The 14,357-nt window shown below is 47.7% G+C and overlaps 3 protein-coding genes across 3 annotated transcripts; 2 read left to right on the top strand and 1 right to left on the bottom strand.

Moving 5' to 3' along the window:
• Positions 1–482: 482 nt before the first annotated feature.
• LOC120896573 (NADH dehydrogenase [ubiquinone] 1 beta subcomplex subunit 5, mitochondrial) lies at positions 483–1,351 on the top strand. Its single transcript, XM_040300787.1, has 2 exons — positions 483–618; positions 780–1,351. The coding sequence occupies exons 1-2, from the start codon at positions 522–524 to the stop codon at positions 1,250–1,252; spliced, it is 570 nt and encodes a 189-aa protein (XP_040156721.1). The 5' UTR covers positions 483–521; the 3' UTR covers positions 1,253–1,351.
• LOC120896574 (autophagy protein 12-like) lies at positions 1,344–2,120 on the bottom strand. Its single transcript, XM_040300789.1, has 3 exons — positions 1,906–2,120; positions 1,683–1,819; positions 1,344–1,610 (listed from the first exon to the last, which is right to left on the bottom strand). Exons 1-3 carry the CDS (start codon positions 2,021–2,023, stop codon positions 1,488–1,490), a joined length of 378 nt encoding a protein of 125 aa, XP_040156723.1. The 5' UTR covers positions 2,024–2,120; the 3' UTR covers positions 1,344–1,487.
• Positions 2,121–2,203: 83 nt separating this feature from the next.
• LOC120894411 (protein KRI1 homolog) lies at positions 2,204–4,938 on the top strand. The gene is made up of 2 exons (XM_040296970.1): positions 2,204–2,410; positions 2,481–4,938. The coding sequence occupies exons 1-2, from the start codon at positions 2,284–2,286 to the stop codon at positions 4,865–4,867; spliced, it is 2,514 nt and encodes an 837-aa protein (XP_040152904.1). The 5' UTR covers positions 2,204–2,283; the 3' UTR covers positions 4,868–4,938.
• Positions 4,939–14,357: the final 9,419 nt, after the last annotated feature.

Here is a 14,357-nt window from a genome sequence, read left to right as displayed (position 1 = left end):
TGTTGAGGAGGTAAGTACACCACCCAACTGTCAGAAGAAGTAAGGCCGTTCGTTTGACAGTTGCTTGTCGTGATGGTTTGGAAAGATTGGGATATTTAGAAACATTTACGGTGATATTATAGTATAATTTACGCATTTCACATGATTGGCGTTCATCACAATGGTTAAGCTCAACAGTTTTATCGTAACAAAGCTAAATAAGCAACAAATTCGGTGGATAATCTTCTGTCAAATGAAATCTAATCAAACGAACACTTTCGACGCATGTCCTTACCTTCATTCCATAACATTTTGAAGTCATGTAAACAATAAAAACCTATCCTTAAGCAACTTCAATTAATTTACCTGCTTTTGTGATATAGAATATTTAAAGCAAAAGAATGAAAACATCCAGAAATATTTCTAAACAAAACCAAACCTTTATTTATCTTTCGTCAAGTCTTTTGACGAAAATCCACACTCCGCCTCAAGCAACCTTGGTCAGCTGTCAAACTCTGCCAATCGAAAACATACCAAACAAGATGGCAATTTTCAGCTCGCTGGCTCGTTCCGGCCAATTTTCGGCCCGTTTGGGTGCTTTACTAAGCAATCCGGCACTGTTGCAGGCAAGCAAAAATGGTAAGTAAGCACTCTTTGTAGTGTGATAAGGAGTGGGCTTATTATTTCACCAGCAAAACCTGCTAGAAAAGTACCTTCCTCACCGATTGTGTGTGTTATGCAACTTCAAAACAAATGAATGTGCTTCCCGACGTTCCGTTCGTCTTTTGTTTTTCTTCTAGCCCTCACCGGTACGCGCTCGATGTCCGGCGGCCATGGACCGAAGAACTTTACCATCACGCCCTCCCGCTTCCAGTGGCACAAGTTCAAGGATCTGTTCCACTACTACATCATGGTCGGGCTGATCCCGGTCGGTGCGGTTGTGTTCTACGCGAACGTGTTCGTCGGCCCGGCCACCCTGACCGAAACGCCGGAAGACTACACGCCAAAGCACTGGGAGTACCATCGGCATCCGATCACGCGCTTCATTGCGCGGTACATTCTGCCCAACCCGCAGCAGGAGTACGAGAAGATGCTGCACCACGTCTACGAGGAGAACGAGAAGGCACAGATCCGGGCGCTCGAGAAGGAGGTGCGCGAGAAGATGGCGGAGCGTAACGATTACCAGTCGTACTATTACCGCCCGGCCATCGGCAAGTACCATCGGGTGGCGAAGGAGGCCGCCGAGCAGCTGGAAGCGCTTCGTGGCGATTAAAGGGGACGCCGGAACGACACGACCTATCCCCCCTCCCCCCATAACGATGTAGAATATGTCGTCTAAATAGATGTAAATGGTGCTCGGCAGCGAAGCGAATTATGGCGTGTTTTTTATTCCTGCACTCAGAATAAGCTTACAAGAAATGAATTACGAACTAATATGGTCGGTGTGTTGGGGGGAATGAAGCGTTTCTTTGGGGCGAAATCATGTTCAACAGCAGCGGCTCCCTGCTCTATCCCCATGCCTGGGTTTTGGCGTAGTGGAGAATCAGTTTTCCGTTGGTCCCGTAACATTCGTACAGGTTTTTGATGATCTGATCCGGCGAAGGAGCGAATGTTTGGTTTATGTAGAGAAACTGCGGAGAAAGAAAACGTGAAAAGTATGATTCAATGATTTTCAAGACACTTGTAAAGGGGGGAAAACGTACCAATCGTTCTTCCGCATCCAGCTTTAGATACTTATGGATAAACTTTACAATAGCGCTGATGGGCTTTTCCTGGTCCACTGCCCATTTCTTCTGCTTCAAGATCGGTGCACTGCCGGTGGCATGAAGCACAATATCAACTAAAAGAGGGGAAAACCGGGACAATGCTTATCAGTACCACCCCCTTCAGGTGGGATGACGGGGGGAGGGAATCCTGGGTACATACTTTTCTTTGATTCCTGTTTTTCAACCTTCTGGTTCGTCAGGGAGAGATTTTCCACATTCGTCGCCAAATCCTTCTCGCTATTGTTGTCAATGCCGGTCGCTTCAGCCTCTTCTGCCATGGTTTCGTCGCAAATTTGCTCACACGGAAGCTGTTTCACCAAAAAGTGCCTTCTACTTTGTGCAAAATTCACGAATGTCGGGTTTTGTTTACATTCTGTTGGGTGTTTTTCTATGCGCTTCGGTTGTCTGGCAACACTGGCCGGCTGTTTGACAGTAATGACAGGTGTACAACCAAAACAACACCGCAAGAAATAACACACGTTTGCGACGCACGTTTTCTGTTTCGTCTCGTTGATTTGCAGCATTTTTTAGGTGCAGGATGGGTGATAAAATCAAACTGTTCAATGAATCGGACCAGGAAGAGCAGGAAGATGTTGAATTTCGTACCAACAAAAGCTACGCCAAGCATTACGATGAGTTTCGCAAGAAGGAAATACTTGGACACCGTAAGTGCACTGTCTTGTCTACCGCTCGTTTGTCGTTCAACAGTTTGCAAACGATTTTCTTTTGTTTTAGTGAAAAACTTGCAGGAAGAAATAGGATCATCCGATTCTAGCGATGACGACACGACCGACGACGAGATTGTGGATCCAGAGTTTGATAAAGAGTTCTTCCGAACGCTTGCCTTCCTGAAGCGAAAGGATAAGGACAAGTACAAAGAGCAGCAGACGTTCTTCCAAAATGTGAAACCGGTCGAGGAGGTGGCTCTCATCAAGCGCCACCACAAGGAAAAGCCAATGACCCTGAAGGACTACGAGCGAAAGGTAATGCTGGAAAAGGGTGGCGTGTTTGAGGACGAGGAAGATCTCGGCGAGCCACTGGCACGGTCCGCCTCCCCGACGATGGTAGAAGAGGAGAAGAAAATTAAGGATGAAATTAAGCAAGCACTCAGCAAAATTGGTGACGACGACAGCGAGGAGGATGAAGAGAAGAAAGGCAAGAGTGGAGGGCTGCTAAAGGCACGGAAGAAAACTGCCGCCGAAACGGAAAAAGAGCAATCGGACTACATACAATGGTTGGCGGACAAGAAGGCAAAAAAACCGCCAAGCGAGGAAGCGAAGGTGCTGGAACCATTGAAACAGTTCTGGAACAATGAAAAGCTTTCGAAAGAGGATGCCTTCCTGAAGGACTACATTCTCAACAAGCGGTTCGTGCAGAGCAGCGGCGAAGTGCCCACGTACGATGAAATAGTGGCCACATCGGAAGATGAGGAGGAGCTCGATAAGCAGGAAGATTACGAGCGGCAGTACAACTTCCGCTTCGAAGAGCCGGATACAGATTACATCAAGCAGTTCCCGCGCACGGTGGAGGATTCGGTGCGCGTAGAGCGCAACAAGCGCAAGGAGCAGCGGCAGGAGTTGAAGGAGCGCAAGCAGAAGGAAAAGGAGCAGCAGCGGCGTGAGCTGGAGGAACTGAAGGCGATCAAGTTGACGGAGATTCGGGAGAAAATTCAACGGCTGAAGGAAATCGCGGCAACGGAAAAGCTGGCCATGGATGTGGACGATCTCGAGTCGGAGTTTGATCCGGACGAGCACGATCGGCGCATGAAGGCGATGTTTGACGATGAGTACTACGGGGTGGATGAGGGTGATCAGAAGCCCGAATTTCCCGATCTGGACCAAGAGCTCGGTATCGAAAACTACGACGTAGAGCGTTTGAAGGATGATGATGAGGAGGGCGCGGAACCGCACTGCGAGGATGACGATTTCGTGATGGATTGTGACTACGAGGAGAAGGTACAAAATGCGAAGGAAGCGCACCAGCAAGAGTTGCTAGAGTCTACCAAGGGAAGGAAGAAGGGCCGTCGGCAGTCCAAGTTCCGGGAGGTTTTGAAGGCGGAAAAGCCATTGTTCGATCCGGAGGATGAGAAAACGTACGGCGAGTACATCGACGAGTACTACAAGCTGGATTACGAGGACATGATCGGCGATATACCGTGCCGGTTTAAGTATGTGGAAACGGTTCCGAACGATTTCGGGCTGAGCATAGAGGAGATTTTGATGGCCAACACGAGCGAGCTGAACAAGTGGGCTAGTGTGAAGAAAACGGTTCAGCTGCGTCCGAAGAATGTGGAACTGAACGAGATACAGCTGTACCGAAAGAAAGCGGCCAGTGAGGCGGCCAAGCGGAGAGTTTTGCCCAGTCTGTTTAAAACTGAGGAGGAAGAAGAAGCTGAAGATGAGGAAATCCAGCAGCGCAAGAAACAAACGCTTACGCCTGAATCGAAAGAGAAAAATGATACTAAAAACAGTTCAGATAAGGGAGAAAAGCCCAAAAAGAAAGTGAAAAAGCAAAAGATGCTGGAGGACGAAAGCAACACTTTGACGAAAGAGGAAAAGGACACTAAAACCAACATCCAACAGCAGGAAACCACTCCTGCGAAGAAAAAGAAGAAGAAGAACAAACAAGGCAATAAAGATGAGTCCGCACAAGAAGAAAACACAACGATTACTGCTAGCAGCAGTAAAGAAGTTAAAGCGGAAGAAAAGCCTCCTAAAAAGCCGCAAAGCAATGGAACTGTTGGAGAGCAAAAGAAGCAACAAAACCCCAACAATCATCAGGAAAAACGGAAATGGAAAGACGTGGAGGAGAGCAGTAACAAGCCAAATGGACAGTGGAGCAATTCGAAGAAGCCCCGCTTTGAGCGAAAAGGACCTCAGAATGGTTTTGGCCATCAGAGAGGTGGCCGAGGAGGAGGAGGAGGTGGTGGTGGTGGTCACAAGAAGAACACATTTGGCTCTGGGCATCCAAAGAAGGAAGAATCCGCTGCCGATCAGCGTTTGCGGGCGTTCGGTTTGAATCCTACCAAGTTCCGCAATAAGAAAGTTTACGGCAAGCGAGAGCATCAGAATAATAACGGCACAAAGTCCGGATTTAAACAAACGTCGTGGAATAAGAAATAAAAGTGAAAACGATTGTACTGCCATTGTAGAAAGAGAAAACGTTTGAAATAAAACACACCGGTTTCCCTGTAGGCGATGTCATTTACCTTTTCGCGCGGCAATCGGTGTTCGAACGCTGAACTAGCGCGTATAGACACACACCACGAAACGTCAAATTGTCAATTGGTATGCGAGCTGCTCGGAACAGAGTCCAACGTGCGTGCGTGCAAAGTTCAAGTTGCTGGTGAAATTCATGCCAAATTCGTTCGTCTCTACATTGTGTAGTCTTTTTCTAATTGTATTAAAATGGAGCCAATTGTGATTTGATGCAGTCTTGGTGCCATTAAGCGGTTTGAATCGATTGTTCGAACACCACTGTCCCGACGGTAAGTGCTTTCCATTGAACTGTGCATTTTCTTGTATCCAGTGGGAGCAGGGTTTGTGAATTTAGTTCGGAAAAGGGAAAGTCTATGCAAAATAGTCACGGGTGGTGTTACGAGCTGCTGTGTGCTAACATTTTCTAAAGATGAAAATAGTTGAAAATACGTGGCTAAAGTAGCTCGTTCCTAGCCCCCTGCTACACACTACTCGTCGAGTAGTGGTTAAGTCTTTGTTCGACAAGAATTGCTGATATGGTTATATGATCGTGCAGAGATAACACATACCAGTGAATGCATTTCCCCCTCACGCTTCTGACGACTCTCTGCCACGCAGCAGCAGAGTGGCAACCACAATAGTGAGTGGGTTTTGATGCTGTCATCGCCCCCGCCCCGAATTGGTCTTTTTTTGCATGATATGGTCTGAAAATCAGAAATTGGATCATTTGGTAAACCCTGCTCGTCCATAGTTTACTGCGTGCCTGCTTTATGTTGAGCATTTGCAGAACAGTACGACCAAGGATGATCGCAGCGTTGGCTACTTCCTGGAATTATACATGAGCAACTCGCATGACCACACAGACACTCGATCGATTCGCATACCAGTTTTGCGTGAAGTGTGTGTGTGTGTTTCTGTGTGTCTGCGAGTGTGTGTGGTAGGTTTTTTTTTAACTGCTGCGATGACGTACCGTTTAAGGTCGTTTGATGCAAGGTATATACAGCACGGTATTAAAGCTAGCGAACCTCGCACAAAAAACCGGTTTTGCGAGTATAGTAAAAATGTGTGAAGCGTAGTAAAAAAATGCCAGGTTGGCGGTTTTTTTTATCCCCCACAGCACCGTTGGCACACACCTGGAGAGAGAAGACATTTCTAATCGCGTTTTTTGGTGGGAGCTGCGTTTGGTTTTGTTTTGTTGAAGCTCCATGTCGTTGAACATTGAAGCAGGGAGTAAAATCATAAGTAAATGTACGAGATATTGCAACATCCGCCTTGTAAAAGGGAGCCCCATCCCAGCACTAGCGCTGGAAACGTGATCCCTTTTTGTCACATTGGAGAAAGTTCGATTTCCACTGTTTAGTTTTAGACTTTCTCCTGTTGGTTCAGCGAACGTTGGTTTGCACTTTACTGCAAATTGTCTTAGCTTGGCTTTCTCAAAACAATTTCCATTTCATGATAAGGCTGTTAATTTTTGAGCAAATTTTAGGTACATTATTGAGAAGACTGTTCCTTTCCATTATCCTCCCCGTGAACGGCATCACAGAAGGCGTACAATCTCATCCGTAACCAAAACAACACCTCCGCTGCGTCTGGCAACCTACACACATACGCTGGCCGTGGCTTGATTGCCCATAAACAGCCTCCCTGGCAACCAATCGCGGCTTACTTCAATGTTAATTTACATCACCCAGCCGCCCAGCCTGACGCCGCATGGAGAACAACATTTGAGTCATACCCGCGACAAGCGAAACACCCCCCGCTGAACCAACGCGAGACCGGAGACGGCAAAGAGAGGACGACGTGTAGGTTTTTGCCGATTCCAATGCAAAAACGTTACACCCGTAGGCGCAACGGGACGGGGTACAGAAAGGACACGAAGATGGGGCTTTATGCATTTCTACCATCACCCGAGCGAAGGATGGATCTTCCTGTGTGTGTGTGTTTTATTTTCATACCACCACGCGAACCTCCAAGCCCCAACCAGCTCCCAGGCAGCAGCATTCTGATTATCCAATCGAGATCTGTTTCTGCCCTGTAAGCCCTTTCAGCTAAAATCGAGCTCCCGCGAAGCCCACCAAATGCACCCAAGTCTCTGCCTTTGGTTTATGTGTTAAACGGGGCAAAAACATTGGCCGAAACGAAACGCCACACTGCAGCGCAAGGCAGAAGGGGAAGGAGGATTGGACAAGGAACTGGAGCGGGAGGCGAACTTCTTTTGCAAACGAGACGAATTCGAGCGTTCTCACGGTCTCGATTTCGAGCGGCCCCAGCATCCCGGGGCCCAGCATAAGAGAAGCATAAGCCAGCCGCTCGCTCCTTCCCAGCTCTCCCCACGCGTGCCTGCACGAGATCACGGAGCCCTTTCTTCAATGTTGGCGGGAGGGTTTTTTATTTCTCCGCTTCTTGCTGCTCTGTGCTTGTTGCCTTTTTGCTGGCTTCTTTCTTCCTTGTGTTCTCCGGCCGTTGGAATGTCTAATGGGTTTTTGGACGGGAGTATGGCTCTTGCTCTCCTTGAGCGTGTGTGTGTGTGGAAGGGTTGGGCGTTTCGCGGTTGTACACGATTTCCTTTTTGGTGCCTCCCCGGCCACGAAACCGATTGCATAAAAGGTCAAAAGGGCTGGTCGAATGGTCGAAGAGAAAGCTTTACGATTTAGCTGAAGGTGTTGAACATTAAGTTTAGTATTGAACAAAATATGCTATACTTGCATTAAACTACGCGAATAATTCCTATTTGGACATAGCTTCTCATTTGTTACAGACATTATGGAAATATGTTGACTTATGTTCATTGTTAGCCATAAAACGTCTTACTAACACATGTTAGCGATCGTTCATGTAATTGGGAATTATTGTTTTACAACCAAAAGCGAGCTGAATCGGTGAAGATGCTTTATGCACGCTTGTGTTGGATAGGAATTGCCTCCAGGGGACAAGTCGCTGTTGTGATGCTCGTCTTCGCTGTGTGGTCCTGCAACGCTCGGCAAAAGGGCGCACCGAGTTTTTCTCTCTACTTTTGCCGACTGTTATTATTTCCCTTGAAAATTGACTTTTGCTGCCTTCCTACCCAGGCATCCAGGTCCTTTCGTTTGGCGTTCGATTACCATTTTACGGTGGTCTCTGGGCTTCAACATGTTACCCGACCCACGGCCCAAGTGGGTGCCCCGGGAAGAGTTGGTGAAACACAAAAAAACATCCGTTGGTCGTTTCTTCTCCCCTTGGGGGTTCTCCCGTTACACGTTGTGAACCCTTTTCTTAAATCTGGAGCTATGCCGACAGGCGACAGCAGCAGCAGCAAAAACCGGAGCATAGCTCTTCGGATCTGTTGGCTGGTGAAGGCTTTGTGTGTTGTGCGAGAGGCTTTGGAGAAGACAGATGACTACTCGAAAAGGGATTGCCCTAACGAGGCGCACTTTGTGCTTTGTGCCTGCGACTTCTCGTAGGTGTGTGGCATAAGGCGAGGCGCGCACGCTCGCTGACATTGCCTTTCGGCCCACAAAGCGTGTCTGTCTGGGAACTGTTTCGGCCTATCGATGTGTTACTATCTTTGTGGGACTATCTTCCCACTTACGTTCATACTTTCCGAAGTAATGATTCTGGGGTTTGCGGGAATTCCTTAGCTTTATATTATACTTAAAGACTTATATTTAGGCTTCAATAACAACACCATTCTCTTCTAACTCCCAAGAAGCAGTACTAAACAAGTTTAGTACAGCTATTCCATAACAGATGGCGCGTCTGTTGTTTCATTTTACTAATGTACTTATTCATTTTGAGTGATTGGTATTTGCGGAATTTATATTTCTTTATCATGTTTAGGTCCATTTTGTGCAAAATTGCATCTGTTCTACATTTATTTAGTTATTTACTTCTGTTAATTGCATTTTAGCTATCTTTCACTCAACAAATTGCACCTTCTGGACCATCGAAAGTCATTTGCGAAACGCAATAGAGGTTAACAGCAGTGGACAACAGTCCGTGGGACGGTGGTGGATGGTTTGTCCAGGTCATCTGGCCTGTGCTCTCTACCAATTCCCCATTGCGTGTGTATGTGTAGCGCACGAACATATGAGCTCTGCCCTGTTGTACCCCATAATGAACGCGAATAAGGTGGAGGAAACGGATGGCAAAGCAGCGGGAGACACAGGGTTGTTGCCGAAAGGTTGGGCACGGGACGATCCGCACGCAACACGGCGCATTTCATTGATTGTCGGTGTTCGTGCGGTCTGGAGCCCCAATGTGTGAATGGTTACAAACGACGACCGACCGGAGCCCCCCCCCCTGCCGTTTTGCTGACGTATGGTAGTGGTTGTGTGGGGCCCATATAGTCTCTCACAAACGATGATTTTTTTGTTGGTTCGCACAATATTGAACCGAACAGCAACATGCAACCAATCGCTCGACGGAACATTCCATCGGTTGTGTTTTTACACTTCTCTTTTAATTTTCCCTTCCCAATCGCCACGCGGGCACCATTTGGAAAAGGCCCTTTTGCCCTCCCCCCGGCGGGTGGTTTGAGTTTCTTGTGTGTGTATGAGTGTGGCTTGGAGCACCAGCAACACGAAGGAATGTGATAATTGCGCCAGGCAATCAAAATATGACGTGATGATGGTTCTGTTTACCCCCGCGACGACGACAATCGACCGTATCTGTATCTGTGGTAGTGTGTTTGTTAGGTTCGCCGCTGTTTACTAACAGAGAGTGTGCACGGCGGAATTGTTTAATGATTGAGGTCGAGAAGAATGCGTGATCCTCCCCCAACCCCCCCCCCCCCCTTCTCGTGGTTGGGCCTACACAATGAATGTGTTTTGTTCGCTCTATCAAAGCGTTTAGTTCGCTTTCCATGTGCCGCTTTAGAGAGCGAATTTTAAAATTTAATTTAACGCGGTAATTGCATACATGCAGGCGCCAGCTCACCAAAACGAAAACGAGCTGTTTTTTTACTACACACACTTTGTTTCACTTTGTGCGGCTTGGCCGATGAAAAGGCAGTAAATTATTCGAGCGCAAAACGCACGTTCCTGCTGCTGCGCCATCAGCTAAATACATCATCACGTTTCAAACCCCGAACTCACATGGCCAGCAAATGAGAGAGTTGAGCTGGTTGGTGATCTCATCGTTTTTCACCAGTAAACAATTTGTTTTTGCTTATTGTGGGTGTTTCTGTAGGGGTTGGGTACGGTTTTCGAAGGTGATGATGATGATCGCTTGCCTCATTCGTGGCATTGGGGTGTGTGAATTGCTGCTTAGGATGCAAAATCCCGTAAACAAAACCGGCAAGCCCAATGAGCGATGTTGGCTCATCTTTTCTTCCCCCATATAACCCCCTTAAGCCAATAAAGGGAGGGTTAAGTGTGTGTGTGTTTGAGTACGTTTTCCTTTCTCTTCCGCTAGAAATACCGGATCGGCGTATTTTGATCATTAATATTTATTTATTCATGCAATTGTGCTGCGGATTGCAATTTATCAATTGATTTGATCGCTTGCTGCTTTCAAATAGATTGCTGGGAATAATGGGGATGGAAAAAACGTCTAGTACCATTAAAAAAAACCAACACTACACTGTACTTGCAGCGAAAAACCCCGTTTCGCTCAACGATCGTGTGCTTGGTTGAAGGGAACGATCGTGTGAAAGGAAGGTGGGTGCCAAAGGAAGAGAAAGGGAAGCGGCAGCAGTGTGTGACCTAACTGGAAACGACTTCGCCAAGTGCATGTGCACCGAACGCAAGAGAATGCGGCGCTGTGCGCGCGTCGTCTGCTGCGTACGAATCGCGATCGAATCCCTTCACCGAACCTCTTTCTCCCGTTCGGTGGAAGAATGGATAAAAAATGAAAAGTGCAGCGTGTCTCGGCGGCGGTGGTCAACGGTGTGTGTGTGTCGAGGAAGGGAATGCGCACAGGAATTGAATTGCAAAAAAGAAAACTGTACCACAAACACACACTAACACACATGGCATGAAATGTCACCTCGATCGCGAGCATCGGGTGCCTTTACATTTGCTTTTATCGACGCAAAAGACGCCGTCCCCGAGCAGTCGTTGGCAATTCCGAATTGACTGAATGTGATGATGGGTCCGTTAGGAGACCTCGATTTCGTGTGTGTGTGTGTAAGGGCAAGAACTTGTGGCTTATAAGTGACAGTTGTACACATACCTGTTCTGCCGGAACTTGGTTTGGGAACTCAAAAAACCTGTAGAAAGTTGACTCGATCAAGACGTTTAATAGAGCCATTAATTGCAAACCGAAGCATGTTTATCGCCATGTCTCTCGAACGCATTTAAAGAACAAGGTACATCGAATTCTTCTTCCTTGAATCGTTAAACACATTCTTATCAGCAAGAATGTTTCTTTCTTGAAGGCATTTTCCCAAACCAAAAAACATTCTTGAGCCGCACCATAAAAAAAGAAACTTTCCAAAATGCTACTCCCACCAAGCGGACCTATCAGCTGATAAACGTCTCGAAAGAAGGGAGAACCCACCGGTTAATTACTCCTCACTCTCCTCGATCGCTTATTTTACGATCGATCGATCGATGATCAGCGCAGAGTCATTCGTCAGCGGCAACCTCTGGCAGCAGTAGTGAAAAGCCGCTGAAGAATGTGTCGGTTCGGGTGGTCAGGGCGAGCGAAGAATTCTCGGAACTGGCCAAGGGCCGTTTATCGATCACTGGGAAACTCTCAAGGAAAACGGGCAGCACCCTTAAAGCCTCGTCTTGTTGTAGCCTTTACGGAGGAACGAAACATAAAAGAAAAACGGACGGTTTTCGATCCACGAAGCGAAGATGAGGGAGAGAGCAGAATGGTTCCCAATATTGTGCTATAGAAACGTTCTCTCCCCCCACCGATCGAGATCCGATGATCCATTACCGATCACAGCACGCCCTCCTGCAACAGCTGGAATGGGACGGATTGGAAGGAGAGGAAGCAACGGTGGTGTGCCTTAATCGCCGCCCGGTTAAAGGTTCAAGTTTTTATGATCGTTTTCGATCGAATACTGCCTGATCGGTTGATCGATATTTTGACCGGTGTGCTCCGTTGCGTCAAGAGGATGCTGCGTGTTGTTGGCTTTTCTTCTTTCGCTCCTTTTACCGATCCTGGTGGGGTTTTGTTGTGCGCTTCGTGGCATTGGACGATGGTGGCTTATTCTTTATCGCCCTCCGCTTCCTGCCCAACAATGGGCTTTTTCCTGCGATGCCGGGCGAAGGTGCCGGCGGCCGGTTGGCCGTTTGATGTGCGCCTCTATCTCACGCCAGGAGATGAAGATTAATGTCCTCCGATCGATCGTGAACCGATCGTGGCACAGGTATATAGGGGTATTTTGGGTGGAAGATGTTGTGGAGTCTTGTGAATGTAGTAAGCTCATTGAAGATCTTTTGAAGTTTTCAAGTTATTTGAGTTCTTCTGTTGTGGTGCTTGTCTTGTTAGGAGTAAAATTCTTGCTACTAAAGTAGTCTACTCGTAGTAGTAACTCGGTATTGGGGAAAATGGTAATTCATTGGCAGTTCAGGTCGATTTGTAATGGAATTTCCCATCCACCGCTAAAGCTTTTCCCGTAACCGCATATCTGTTCAAAGTCAGACTAATGCTCGGGCACGTTTCAGTGCGCTCGAGTGCTTAAACCGGCACTCCCGGGAAGAGAGGCGAGGACGCGCACCGGGTTTCGGGAACTCCCAGAAGCAAAACCTTCGACCGGTCATGCCCAACGCTTCTGGCCCAGGGCGAAAGCACACCGGGGACCACAGGTAACTGGTTTTCTGGAATGCACTGTGTAAACCATCGCCACCACCTCCGGCCACCACCCTCTGCTGGCTGCATCTCTCTGTGGTCGCTCCGCTCAGCTAAGATATGCTTGGGCATATTTACAGTCTTGTTGTTGTGCGTCGGCTGAATGTGTTGATTCGGTGGGAATACAAAACGCACCACGCGAACGGTGAGGAGGGGCCCTTGTGGGACGGACACAGGAGAGCTCGACGGCTCACACCACCGTCCAACCGCCGTCAGCCGGAACACACTGCACTGCGATGCGGAGATCTTTTGGGAGGCAAATGGACGAAAACAGAGAATGAGAAAAGGCTGCTGCTGCTGCTGAACTGAACGTGTGGTGTGTGCAGCATCATCATCATCATCATCTTGTTGTGTTGTACCTGCCGCGCGATGTTTGATCCTCGTTCAGTTTTCTCGCCGTATTTCTCGTTAGCGATCATTCGTCGTTCGTGGGTAGTTGGAAGAGGAAAGCGAGTGAGAGAGCAAAACAGCACGGCCCGACAATTGCAGAAGGACAAGGGCAAAAGAGAACCGGTGTGAACATAGGCAGGCAGTTCTTGGCCGTCTCAAACATTACCCTTTGCACAAGCCTGCTGTTGGGTTTTGGGAGCCCCTTTTTTCCCTGTAAGGACACCGGGACACAGAACGCAGCAGCAAGGCATCATCGGGCCAGACAGGAAGACGAAGGCCCACAACAGCAAGGACCCGGAGACTGGAGGTACGGGACGACGCAAGCTGCTGACGGTGATAAAGTGGCCTCTCCAAAGCGGATGCCGCCATTGCCGCCACCGCGGCCAGAGCTAAATCTGTCCTTCCTGGAATTCTGTCTGGCGTTCTGGGTGGATTGGCGTTGTCTTCTCGTTCACTGCTGCTCTCGCTTGCCTGCCGTTGGCTCCTCTCGGAACACACGGAACACACGTATCAAGACGTTGGAATATTTTAAGATATTTTGTTTACTTTTTTCCCCTTCGCTTCGCTTTAGCGATCTGGCTTTCTCGATCTTCTCGCGCCTGCTCGCTTGCTTGCCGGAGCATCCTGAATTCTTTCGGTCGCCCGTCCGTCCGGTCGCAGTAGAAAGCTCAGTGAAAGAATGGTCACGTAGCACAAGGCACACACACAGAGTCGAGCCAGTGGGAACTTAACTTGGGTGGAAGGTGAGGATGCAGATTCGGTCGGGAAAGCATATATGTATATATATGTGTGTGCCATTAAATGGAGATGATGCAGCAAGAATCGATTTCCTCCGTGTAAAAGTGGCCGCGATCCAGGGACTTCAGGGGATTGTATGCTAACAGTTTCCAAAAACTCGCACTTCTGGTTCTTAACCAGAAGATTTGTCTTCGGTAGTAATACTTTACATGAAAAGTTCCAATGCATGACAAATTCTTCAAACCAGAAGATATCCTCATTTTGTGACAATAATTGGAGAAAGGATGCCACCATCTTCGAAAAGTATCCTTTTAAGGCTCAAAGAAATCACAATGACTCCGTAATACATTGAAGTTTTCTGATGTGTGCTGCTGTAAAACATAGTGGTAAGCTCCTAAAAGTATGCAATGTTGAATTTTCTCAAGAATCATATTTTTATACTTTTAGCTGTTTATGATCACATTCCCTCCACAACTACAATCCGCTACGCTCTCAGTCTTCTGGA

Source organism: Anopheles arabiensis, chromosome 2 (genome assembly GCF_016920715.1).
Source record: "Anopheles arabiensis isolate DONGOLA chromosome 2, AaraD3, whole genome shotgun sequence".
NCBI lineage: Eukaryota > Metazoa > Arthropoda > Insecta > Diptera > Culicidae > Anopheles > Anopheles arabiensis.
The sequence above is the reverse complement of the archived record's forward strand: the minus strand, read 5'-3'. Positions and strand labels throughout refer to the sequence as shown.